We start from the raw sequence: 12,863 nt of genomic DNA on the forward strand, positions 1-12,863 counted from the left end.
CAACACAAGCAACACGATGTGAATGCAGTTCACACAGCACACCGAAATGCCACCACGCCGATTATAAGGTTAACATCCCAGCTACCTTGCTTAAGCTTAAACATTTTGATAACTACAAAAGCAGCAAAATCACAGTAAATTCTTACCATTCATATTTTAAGAGAAACACTGTTTGGAAACTTAACAGCCCAAACCAAAAAAAAAAAGATGTTAATGATGTTTACACTTAATGAAAAGCTATCGTAAATAAATTTGACAATGAAATTACACATCTCCAAAAATGTGTCCTCTTTAATGTTAATGAGAATACTACATAGAGACACAATGAACACATTGATTTGCATTTATACATCACATTTTCAATCACTTAGAATCTTCTTTCAAAATTCTCCATCAGGAAAATGTGGAAAAGTTATGGATACACTTTCTGTGATTTTATGCCACAAACACCACTGTTTAGTAGATCCTTTCTATGCAACAGTTGTTATGAAACAACTGCACTGGTGTATTTGTTCCATTTTCCCATTAGACAGAAATACAACTTCAAGATGGCTTAAAAATAATCACTCAAGTCATTCTAAAATGTTTTGGTCATAAAAGTAGCAAAATATGCCTTCTATTCCTAAAGCAAACATTTCAAATATCAAAAAGCATTTGCTATACTGCAAGCATGTGAGCTGATTCTACATGCAGCTCCATTTTTAAAGAAAGTTAAAAAAAATCCTTTCATGGGTTAAATTATGGAAGTTTCTGTATTCAAATAATTATTTTGCCACACTTATGATAAATTATTTTTATTACATAATATTTAGTAGTCATGCTCAATCAACAAGGTCAACAGAAACTTGTAAATATTATGCTAAGTCACACACTCCACATATATATTCAGTGTGGTAACATTAAAACAATCCATTTCCTTTATTCATATAGTTCTGCAAACTGGGGAATAAATAAAGATACAAACACAGAAAAAGTTTTCTTAAGCTGTAAGATTAACAGGGGTTACAATTATATTTATTGGTAAGCTGAAGATTGACCCTAGTAACACAAAACTCCAAAGCAGCGCTTGTTCAGAAAAGTGTGGTAGAGGGTACGTGGAAGGGATACCTTGTGGTCTCCATAGTGGTCTATTGGAGGTGATTTTTTTAAATTGTTAAACTATATTGCTAACTCATAATAAAAAGTAACTAGTCAAAATTTAAAACATTCTGATCAAAATGGGTCTGCACGTGCCTTTCAAAGCCCTGCTGGTCATAGTCAGGAGGGAACTGCTCGCTGCACATTGGGCACACCTTCCAGTGACTTTCAACATGTTCTTCAAATTTGCTCTGATCATAGTTGGGAGGGAACATTAATTCACAGAGGGGACACTTCTTGTGAACATCAAAGCTTGAAGAAACAGAAAAATGAAAGAATTACTATTTCCAAAAAGTAAAATTTCTAAACAGCAATAATCTTCAGGATAGATGTTACATTTATCTACGTAAGCCGATATTTCACACTAAACTTACCTTGAAAGTCTTCACTTCAGAAACCTCTGCTTCTAAACGCTTGCTATTGACAATTATGTAATAAACCACTGTTAAAGCCTCTCAATGGAGTTTTACAATTAGACTGACAAAAACTTTTCCATTAAAAGCCCCAAAATGCAATCACATTATGTAAAATGAAGCTTAGTGACAAGAATTCCTCAATTTTTAACAGAAAATGCCTTTTGTAAAACTCTAAAGATTAACAGAACTTATAATGTACCTACAGTATTCATTCAGTTTGACCACTACGAGTATTCATGAGCACTGCTTCTTAAAGGATTGCATGCATCCAAATCACCAGGAAGGCATGTTAAAACACATACTCCTGGGACCCACACCAAGAGTTTGGGGTTGAGAAGGTCCAGGTACAGCCCCGATCATATACATTTCTAACAAGTTTCTAGGGACCATACTTTGAGAACCACTCATCTACATAATCCAAGCTCTACACAAGGGAAAGAAAAATTACCTGGAATCAAAGCAGAAGCCTGTTCCATGCCCACGTAAATGCTCACTTGGAGGATCGGGAGCAGTGGGCACATGTTCATCTTCCTAGGCAAAACATAATTTTGCAACTTTTGAGAAGAGAGAAACTGAATGCTCTTTAATTCAAGCACAGTACAAAGGAATCAAGATTATACTTTTTAAAATTTTACTTCCGTTACCAATTAGTTTTCACATAAAGGTTTAAAAGTCAATTTTAAAAGCATTCACCATGGGGCGCCTGGGTAGCTCAGTCGGTTAAGCATCCAACTTCAGCTTAGGTCATGATCTCACAACTTAGGTCGTGATCTCACAGTTTGTGGGTTCGAGCCCTGCGTCGGGCTCTGTGCTGACAGCTTGGAGCCCGTTCAGATTCTGTGTCTCCCTCTCTCTCTGCCCCTCGCCCGTGCCCGCCCCCCCCCCCAAATAAACATTAAAAGCATTCAGTATGGACTAAGTCTTCGTGAAATAAAAGCAGTATTTAGTGGAAGAATGTACCACACCTGTATATAAAGTACGGATCCATAAACTTTTTTAAACCTATTACGTGTAGGTAACCTTTTGACTTTTTATTGTTCCATACACGAGACTAGATCACCACTTTCATAAAAATTTTAAGATTGCTTTGTTTCCTATTATTCAATGAATTTGTAACCTACATCCCATCACATGATACACAGAAATTATCAAGGAAAACTAGTAAAATACGACTTTGCATGTGTATGTTCTTGGGGGCACACACACAGGCAAATCAAACTGGAAAACTATGATAAAGCAAAGAATGTACCAAACTACAGGCCTCATAACTCTGTTGTGAAAGAAGGAAATTCAGTATTAAGTGTCTGACAGATTGCCAAGGAAAATTGCTAAAAACCTGTAAATCTGAGTTTGAATCAAAGCAAATGCTGGCTTGGATTTCCATGCCCACATCCCTGTGGTCACTTTTTAGAGATGTGCATGAGCTACATCAACAGCTAAATATAGACTCACGTCACATCAAAAGCCAACCACATCGCCATAAAGTGCCCATGTGCTTTCTTCCTCTGAGCAGCTGTTGACTGCTCTCATGTCATGAACAATACGTAAACAGGTATACCAGGCACTGATGAAAGTCCTTATATTGCTGGGTAGTTATGCTTGTTCCAGAGCCACTACAAATGGGCTAAGCAATCGAGTCTGTCATGGGAAAAGGTACCAACAAAGTGTATACAGTGTGAAATTCTAAGGAAACAAAAGACAAACTGAGTTCTTTCATCAGAAGTGGGAGGTAGGAGAGGTTACCTGGCTATTACTCTGATTATTGCTTCCGAAACAGTCCAAGAAAGGGTAAGGGAGATCTTTTTTTTTTTTTTTTTCATATTCATCACATGAGAAAATATTTTTGTTTACATATGATTCCCTGTTAAATACTACACTATGTACATATTTTTTCAGTGTGGTAACATTAAGATAATCCCTGTTTCCTTTATTCATAGTTTTCAAACTAGGAAATAGATACCAACACAGAAAAACAAGTTTTAATCTTCAGTAAGATTAAGAGGTTACATTTACTGATAAGCTGAAGATCGACCTTGACCCAAACTCAAAGTAGCTCTTGGTCAGAAAAGTGTGGTAGAGGGTGCATGGAAGTGATACTTTGTGGTCTCCATAGTGGCCTATTTGAGGTGATTTTTTCTTTAACTGCTAAACTGTATTACTAACTCACAATAAAAAGGAGTCAAAATTTAAAACATTCTGATCATAATGAGTCTGCACATGCTTTTCAATCCCCTGGTGGTCACAGTCAAGAGGAAACTGCTCACTGCACAAAAACAAAATAGATATAACCTAATGAGGGACTGAGAAATTGGGGAATATACTTCAAGAATATTAAGTCTTCAAGTAACTAAAATCTAGATAGCTTTTAAATCTGTAGGTACAGTAAAATGATACAGTAGTTGAATCTGCTAACCCTAGTATTTAGGACAATAAATTTTAATTCTGTGCCACATTAGCTGCCAGATTTAGGGCTTCCAGCAGCAATATTTGAACAATGAATCTGCTTAAAGAAGTACATATAAAATGATAATGAACACAATTTTCCCAATTATCTCGGAAAAAAGCATAAAACCTATTTTCAAATACTGTCTAAGAAAATAATGGAAAAGAAAAAAGGAAAGGTCTTGAAGCTCCACTATCAAAATTCTTGATGACAGATACTTCTAATAAAACTCAACTTTCTAAGGATCAAAAATATAATGGAACCAAAAATCTCATAACCTTTTTTCCCTGTTTTGGAATAACTTAGAGCCTATACCAATTCACTGCTCCCATGAACCAGCTAACAACAGAGTCTGTTGCTCAAGTGCTAGACTTAGACCAACCTAATCTGACACGTTCAACATCAGGTAGAAGGGTGCGAAGCAACGCATACCTTTTTTTTCTTACCTTTATACTTTCTGAAGCCATATGTAATTTGGCAATGATAACCCTATTATTCTGTATCTTCTAACCACCTATTACCTAATAAAAGGGGAAAGGGATTCAAGAGTAGAATTCTGATGTTATAATGAGACATAAGAGCTCATGAACTAAGAAAAATCACCTACTAATTCAAAACCAGAAAATAGGTTGTAAGTTCTCTGAGTAGCCAATTCATACCAAGTCTTATGATCCTGACATGGAAAATGACATTTTCACTCACAAATGCATTTATTCTATTTTACTCATCAAGCCTGGTTAATTAGTTTCCAAAACCATACTAGATTAAATATAACAAATTAGTTTGGGAAGTAAGGCTATTCAGGCAGGCCCACTGTCAACAACAAAAAAATGGCTACCAGTAAAAAGAAAAGCAGACAACTCAAAACATCCAATAACATTTCAATAGTGGATCACACAGCTTTAGTAACAGAACATGAACACACTGTTTACTGTTGATGTTTCAATTAATAAACTTGAATCATCAAGATTAGGTATTCTTTAGGAAGGCAGAGAGAATCACGTATTTGAGAAAGATTCCTTCCCCAAGCTGCTAAAATAATCAACAGTTTAGTACTGAAAGTTGTCAATGCAAAAACAATTTGTAAATAGGCATTAAAATACCAGCACCTAGTCTGTTACCTAAACTGCCAAAATAATCTCGTAAGCAAATTTTACTGGGAATACCAAACTGAGAGATATTTATGAAAAACTGCAAATAATTAAAAACTAACATTTTTCATAGCATTTTAATCTCCAGAAACATCTAAACCACTTTACATTGTTCATCTGCCTTTAGACTCACCATGACAATACTATTTCTGTAACAAAACAAAGCAAACAAGCTACAGTAAACTGAAGCTCCATATGAAACTCAAAATCTTCTCATGCGATTCCCAACTCAAAATCTAGCCTATAAAAAAATTCTTAGTGGGGACACCTGGGTAGCTCAGTTGGCTAAGCATGCAACTCTTGATTTCAGCTCAGGTCATGATCTCACAATTATGAGATCGAGCCCCATGCGAGGCTCTGCAGAGCAAGGAGTCTGCTTGGGATTCTCTCTCTGCCCCTTCCCCATGCTCTCTCTCAAAATAAACATACATTAAAAACAACAATAAATCATAAAAAAAAATTCTTCGGGCACCTAGCTGGCTCGATTGGCATACAATTCTTGATTGTGGGGTCGTGAGTTTGAGCCCCGTGCTGGATGTACAGATTACTAAAACATAAAAAGTAACTCAAAACATAGAATAAAATAAAAACAGTGTAATTCTTTCTTATTAAAGTACATAACTTGAATGTCTGAAATAGTATTAAGAGGGGTTAATCTCTTGGACAATAAAAGAGGACAATCATAATAAAATAAGATTAATCATACTAAATTCAAAATGCAATCATAATTCAAATGCAAAATGATTACAAAAATAAAATTACCCTTTGATACAGCAATTCCATTTCTGGGTATACATGTACAAGAACTGGAAGGAGGAACTCAGATTTGTACACCTATGGTCATGGCAACATTATTTACATTAGCCAAAAAGTGACAACAACCCAAATGTCTTATCAATGGATAAATGGATAAACAAAATGGAATATTAATTAGCCTCAAAAAGGAAATTCTGACACATCACAAAATGGATACATCTTGAAGATATTATGCTAAGTGAAAAAGCCAGTAATAAAAAAACCAAATTCTACATGACTCTACTTATATGAGGGATCAATAGTCAAATTCATAGAGACAACAATCCAACGAGAAGACATAAAAATGCGCCCAATATAGGAGCACCCAAATACATAAAACTGTTCATAACAAACATAAAGGAACTAACTAATCAGTAATGGAATAACAGTAGAAGACCTTAACACCTCACTTACCTCAATGGACAGATTATCCAAACAGAAAATTAACAGTGGCTTTGAATGCCACACTGGACCAGATAGATTTAACATATATAAACATAAATATTTAAATATTCAGAACATTCCATCCTGGAACAGAACATACATTCTTTTCAAGTGCACACGGAACATTCTCCAGAGCAGACCACATATTAGGCCACAAAACATTGGTCTCAACAAGTTAAAAAAGATCGAAATCACACCAGGCATCCTTTCTGACTACAATACACAAGAAAAGATCAGGAAAGAGAATACACAGAGGTTAAATAACCTGCTCCTAACAATGAAGGGGGGCCAACCAAGAAATGAAAGAAGTTAAAAATTCCATGGGAACAAATGAAAATGACCACAGAGCAGTCCAAAATCTTTGGGATGCAGCAAAAGTGGTCCTAACAAGGAAGTTTATAATGGGTCTGCCTCAAGAAGCAAGAAAAATCTCAACCTAACCTTACACCTAAATAAGCTAGAAAAACAAAAACCTGAAACCAGCAGAAGGAAGAAAATAATAAAGATTAGAGAGAAATAAATGATACAGAAACAAAAAAAAAAAAAATGGAACAGATCAATGAAACCAGGAGCTGGTTCTCAAAAGAACATAAAATAGGGGCGCCTGGGTGGCTCAGTCGGTTGAGCGTCCGACTTTGGCTCAGGTCATGATCTCACAGCTCATGAGTTCGAGCCCTGTGCTGACAGGTCAGAGCCTGGAGCCTGCTTCTGCTTCTGTGTCTCCCTCTCTCTCTGCCCCTAACCCACTCACACTCTGTCTCAAAAATAAATAAAAACATTAAAAAAAAATTTTTAAAAACCACAAAATTGATAAACCTCTAGCCAGACTCAAAAAAAAAAAAAAAAAACAACCTCAAAATCACAAATGAAAGAGGAGAAACAACCAACGTCACAGAAATACAAGCAATTCTAAGAGAATATTATGAAAAACTCCATGCCAACAAATTGGACAACCTAGAAGAAAGGGATAAATTCCTAGAAACACATAACCTACCCAAACTAAAATGAGAAAAAATAGAAACTTTTAACAGACTGATAACCAGCTATAAAACTAAATCGGTAATCAAAAAACTACCAATAGGGGTGCCTGGGTGGCTCAGTCGGTTAAGCGTCCAACTTCGGCTCAGGTCATGGTCTCACGGTTTGGGAGTTCAAGCCCTGCATTGGGCTCTGTGCTGACTGACAGCTCAGAGCCTGGATCCTGCTTTGGATTCTATGTCTCCCTCTCTCTCTCTGCCCTCCCCTGCTTATGTTCTGCTGCTCTCTCTCTACAAAAATAAACATAAAAAAATTTCTAGTAGACTTAAAAAAAGATTCTCTCTCCCTTTGCCTCTCTCCCCTGCTCGCACTCTAAAAAAAAACAAAAAACAAAACTAAAAGGCAACCTACTGAGAGATTTGCAAATGACATGTCTGATAGAAGGGTAGTATCCAAAATATATAAAGAACTGATACAACCCAAAAAACAAATAATCCAAGTAAAAAACAAGCAGAAGAGGGGCGCCTGGGTGGCTCAGTTGGCTGGGCATCCAACTTTGACTTGGGTCATGATCTCACGGTTTGTGAATTCGGGCCCTATGTCAGGCTCTGTGCTGACAGCTCGGAACCTGGAGCCTGCTTCCAATTCTATGTCTCCATCTCTCTGCCGTCCCCTGCCTCTGACTCTCCCCCCCCCCCCCAAAAAAAACATTAAAAAATTTTTTTTTTTTTTTTTAAAATGAGAAGACACAAACATTTCTCCAAAGAACACATTCAGGTGGCCAACAGACACATGAAAAGATGCTCAGCATCACTCATCATCAGGGAAATGCAAATCAGAAACATAATTAGCTATCACTTCCACACCTGTCAGAATGGCTAAAATCAAAAACACAAGAAACAACTAGTGTTGGTGAGGATGTGGAGAAAAAGGATTCCTCATGCACTGTTGGTAGGCATACAAATTGATGCAGCTAACTGTGGAAAACAATATGAGGGTTCCTCAAAAAATTAAAATAGAAACACCCTATGATCCAGTAATCACACATTAGGTATTTACCCAAAAAAGACAATTACCAACCCAGAACTCAAATGCACCATGACAGACAGGAAAGAGGCCCTGATTCTTTCAAAATGTAGTTTTAATAATTTCAGTCACAGACTCTTGTTGAGAATCACTCATCAGGAAAAAAATGTTCACCAACAAAACTGTCTTCAGTTCAAGGATTCACAGTGAAGGAATCTTATGAAAAGCTGCAAACAAACCACACATCAATAGAATGTGTGGGCTTTAGTCTTTCAGAGATAGAGAGAAGGAAAAGGAATAAAGGCAGTCCAAGGAGTTTAGTGAACAAAGGCATGAAAACAACTGAAAAGTAGGATGTGTGTTAAAGGAAGAAAATGTATTCCTGTCTTGAATGATGGGCTTAGGATGTTTAGACCAATGCAACTCAAACTCTACTGAGCATATGATCATGAAAGGATTTTTGTTAAATCCAGTCTGAGTCTCACTAGGTACAGAGTGAAGCTGGAGATTCTGCATCTCTACCAAACTCCCAGGAGATACAATACTGTTGGTCCACATACTGTATTTCTTAGTATCAAGGGCTTACATGGTTCCTCTATTGCTAAGGCACCACATCAAATTCACAGAGTACTATGGGAGATTTTTAATTTTCTACGTTAATTGTCAGATACTACATGAACAACTAGTTCAAGATAGCCCACAATTTCAACATTAGATAGTGCTACATTCCTTTCAGTGACACCTTATCTTTGAGAAGAAGGTGGGTTTTTGGCAGTTGATGAAACAAAGCATGTGCTTTGTGAAAATCAATGTGAATGAGGAAATGAAGGTGGCTTGTCCAATCTGACTCTGAGGTTTAAGCAGCTGTACAGTGGTCAGCAACCACATATATCCCATTAATAACTATGCTTATTTAAAAGTGAAATAAAAATATGCATTTTTCGGGGAGCCTGGGTGGTTCAGTCAGTTAAGCATCTGACTCCTGATTTTAGTTCAGGTCATGATCTCACACTTGTGAGACAGAGCCCTGCATCAGGCTCCATGCTCATAGAAGGACTCTCTCTCTCCCCCACCCTCTCAAAAGAAATAAATAAGCTTAAAAAATATATATGAGTTTTTCTTTCAATTCAGAATACGTTATTTTTTTCAAATGGTTACTACATTCATTAGGAAATTGTTCAGTATTTCTTTTCGCCTATATGGTGTCATGCCATGAACCTCTGGTTTAGTCTATTTGATAGGTGATTAGGACCACAGCTCTTATAGCCAAACTGATGAGGTTCAAATCCTCATCTGACTGTACCCTTAACCAGCTGTGTGATGAAGCAAGCCTGTTATTCTTTCGGTTTCCTCCATTATAAAAGAAAAGATCATAATAGTTCCTACCTCACAGGACTGCTATGAAGAATAAATGAGTTGATATATTTAAACAGCCAAGCACCATTATAATTATGATGCTATAGTTATTGCTACTACAATTATTAGGGAAAAGGGAGTCACAAAAGGCCTTTGATCTTATAGCTGACCAGTTTCTGGTACAGAAGGGAGGAGGAGATATGGCAAGTTTATGACTGAGGTAGGCTGGAGAACAGGCAACCTCAACCCTGACTCCAGGGTCCTGTGGTTGTTAATTACTCCCTGGGCAGGGAACCACAGAAAAGGAATAGGTCAACTCAAATCTGCTTTCTATATTCTAAAAATTATTCATTAAAATACTTTACTTGCAAGTGATTGTTGTAATGACAAGATTTTTTGAAAAGTCTAAATGTACATAAAAATTAGTTTCTGTCTAAAGTGAAAAATCTTCTGATTGCAAAATACAATTCCCCAAGGTGTTGCCTATTAAGAGTCCTTCCATCTCATTACCAAATCTAAGCATGTCAGCAAATGAGCACAAGACTCTAACACTGCTTCTCATGGGTTTGCAGAAGGGCAAAGCACACAGATCAGAAAGAACATTCTCCTAATTAAACTGAAGCAGATGACTATGGAAGTGAAGGGCTTGTCACATGTAACATCTGTGCCAAGAATGATCAGATTAAATATGCAAAATGTGAAGTAAAGGTGTGAAAAAGCAGTAAGATTATACTCTAGACCTTAAATAGGCTACAAAAGTTCTGACAGTTTTTCTAATTATTCCCAGTAATGGACATAGAAGGCCAAAAGGCAGGCGGGAGAAATACATTTTTCTCCATTATGGGTGTTGAGCACCAGGGCTAAAATCATGCCTGTCTGAACACTGATCAGTTTCTGCAAAGGTTAATAGCAATTAAATGCAGCAAACTAGATTAAATGAGAAACAGGTCATGATACTGCTGTACTTGCAAAGAGCACAATAAAGCATTTCTTTTAAATTCATCTTAATGCACAGGAAATCCAAAAAGAGCTGCTATGAGGAAAAGAATTTATTATTAAATAGTGAAGAAATCTCTTCAATGAAGTAAAAGTAAAAATGACATGCTACATAAACGAATTCAATAATCAGTATTGGGTTGCTAAAATATTAAATACTGATGATGTCTAAAAGAATTATTTCTCAGAAGAAGAAAATTGTGATATAATTATATATATATATTTTATATATATATTAAAATATTTTAAATATTTTAATATATATTTTAAATATTATATATATATAAAGATTGCTCTTTTTCTAGCTATATATAGTCCATCTTAAAATTTAAAATGGGGCATAAATGTTAAAATTAAAGGACACATACTGAAGCATAATATTGTCATTAACACTGCTTCTTCCAACCTAGTACATCTACATTCAAAAGAATAAATTACTTAGTGATAATTAAGACTAACCTATCCGTGATTATAGCTAATAATAATGTATCATACATCTGAAAGCCACCGAGAGCACATCTTAAAGGTTTTCATCACAAAAGGGAAAACAATTTGTAACTATGTGTGATAATGAAAGTTAACTAGACTTGTTGTAGTGATCATTTAGCAATATATATAAATATGGAATCATGTTGTATACTTGAACTAATGTTATATGTCCATTATATCTCAAAAACATTTTTTAAAGATTAAACTGATAGCTATGATATTCTGAGGCCATTCTCTGAACTTAATCTTTTACTTTAGTATAAATCCTAAAGTGTAAGTCTGACGCATATTGATGGTTGATTTTTCAAATTTAAATAAAAGCAGATTTTTCCAAAAATTAAGTAAGCAATCACATGTATACACAAGCACACACACTCCCTTCTTCCACAAACCTCTCTACAGGAAACAAAAAATAAAAGGGACAGGCTCAGAAAATGGAAATTCAATTTACTTTACTATCCTCAGGGTCTTCTAAACCATCCGGCCGACTAAGGTTTCGAGCAGGCTGGCTGCAGACAACATTATCTTCCACTCCCCAAGAAGGTACTCTTACAGGTGGCCTTTGGATTTCATCGGGGTAAAAAGCACCATCTGCTCCATCTGAAATAAAATTTTGGAAGAGTAGAATGAAACTTGGTACTAAAATGAGAATCTTTGTGTATAGCTATGACGAACAGGATATAAGAACCATTTTAGGGCATCACAAAAATGATGTCTTTTAACCCAAGTGATTTTTTTAAAATAAGAACTACATGTAATAAGCAAAAAGACTACTCATTCACGCTGCAGCACTCCTAGATGAACCCTAGTTAAACATTAAAACTACTGGTTACAAGATAATGTTTCTGGGGCGCCTGGGTGGCTCAGGTCACGATCTTGTGGTTCCTGAGTTCGAGCCCCACGTTGGACTCTGTGCTGACAGCTCAGAGCCTAGAGCCTGCTTCATACTCTGTGTCTCCTTCTCTCTCTGTCCCTCCCCTGCTGGTGCTCTGTCTCAAAAATAAATAAACTTTAAAAGAATCTCGGTCTAGGGGCGCCTGGGTGGCGCAGTCGGTTAAGCGTCCGACTTCAGCCAGGTCACGATCTCGCGGTCCGTGAGCTCGAGCCCCGCATCAGGCTCTGGGCTGATGGCTCAGAGCCTGGAGCCTGTTTCCGATTCTGTGTCTCCCTCTCTCTCTGCCCCTCCCCCGTTCATGCTCTGTCTCTCTCTGTCCCAAAAATAAATAAACGTTGAAAAAAAAAAATTAAAAGAATCTCGGTCTAGAGATAGCTTTAAAATGAATAAATAAACAGATAGATAAATAAATAAATAAGATTTCTATTACAGTTAACTGTACTAATAGTTCTCTAATCTCAGGAAGATGCAAACCAAAAACTTCATATTCAGTTAACCCAAAGCCAAAAATATTTCAATAACCTCTGGTTTCCTGTGTGGCATAAGGATTACCATATTGCAGAACTGGCTGTACATTTGGCACTGCAGCAACATGACCATTTTGCTCTGAGCATGTACTGAGACACTGTGAGATCTTCCGAGGACTCTGGGAATTCGGACCTTCTGTTTTCCTTTCTGCTTGATTTTCTAGACTCATTTTAAGTTCCTAAAATTAACAAAACCAAAGGTGAATAAGC

General features: G+C 36.5%; 1 protein-coding gene across 2 annotated transcripts in view; it reads right to left on the reverse strand.

The window, feature by feature from the left end:
* Positions 1–273: 273 nt before the first annotated feature.
* TAX1BP1 (Tax1 binding protein 1) overlaps positions 274–12,863 on the reverse strand; it is a 90,942-nt gene continuing 78,352 nt past the window's right edge. The window contains exons 15-18 of one of the 2 annotated variants that reach the window (XM_086693713.1): positions 12,679–12,832; positions 11,683–11,831; positions 2,002–2,084; positions 274–1,389 (exon numbers count right to left, since the gene is read on the reverse strand). In XM_086693713.1, coding sequence (XP_086549839.1) covers positions 1,188–1,389; positions 2,002–2,084; positions 11,683–11,831; positions 12,679–12,832 — 588 coding nt within the window. In that variant the 3' untranslated portion in view covers positions 274–1,187. Of the gene's footprint in view, positions 1,390–2,001; positions 2,085–11,682; positions 11,832–12,648; positions 12,833–12,863 lie in introns of both variants that reach the window. The other variant, XM_086693707.1, reaches the window with a different exon arrangement.

This window comes from Puma concolor, chromosome A2 (genome assembly GCF_028749965.1).
Source record: "Puma concolor isolate L17-30 chromosome A2, mPumCon1.1.hap2, whole genome shotgun sequence".
Classification (NCBI taxonomy): Eukaryota; Metazoa; Chordata; class Mammalia; order Carnivora; family Felidae; genus Puma; species Puma concolor.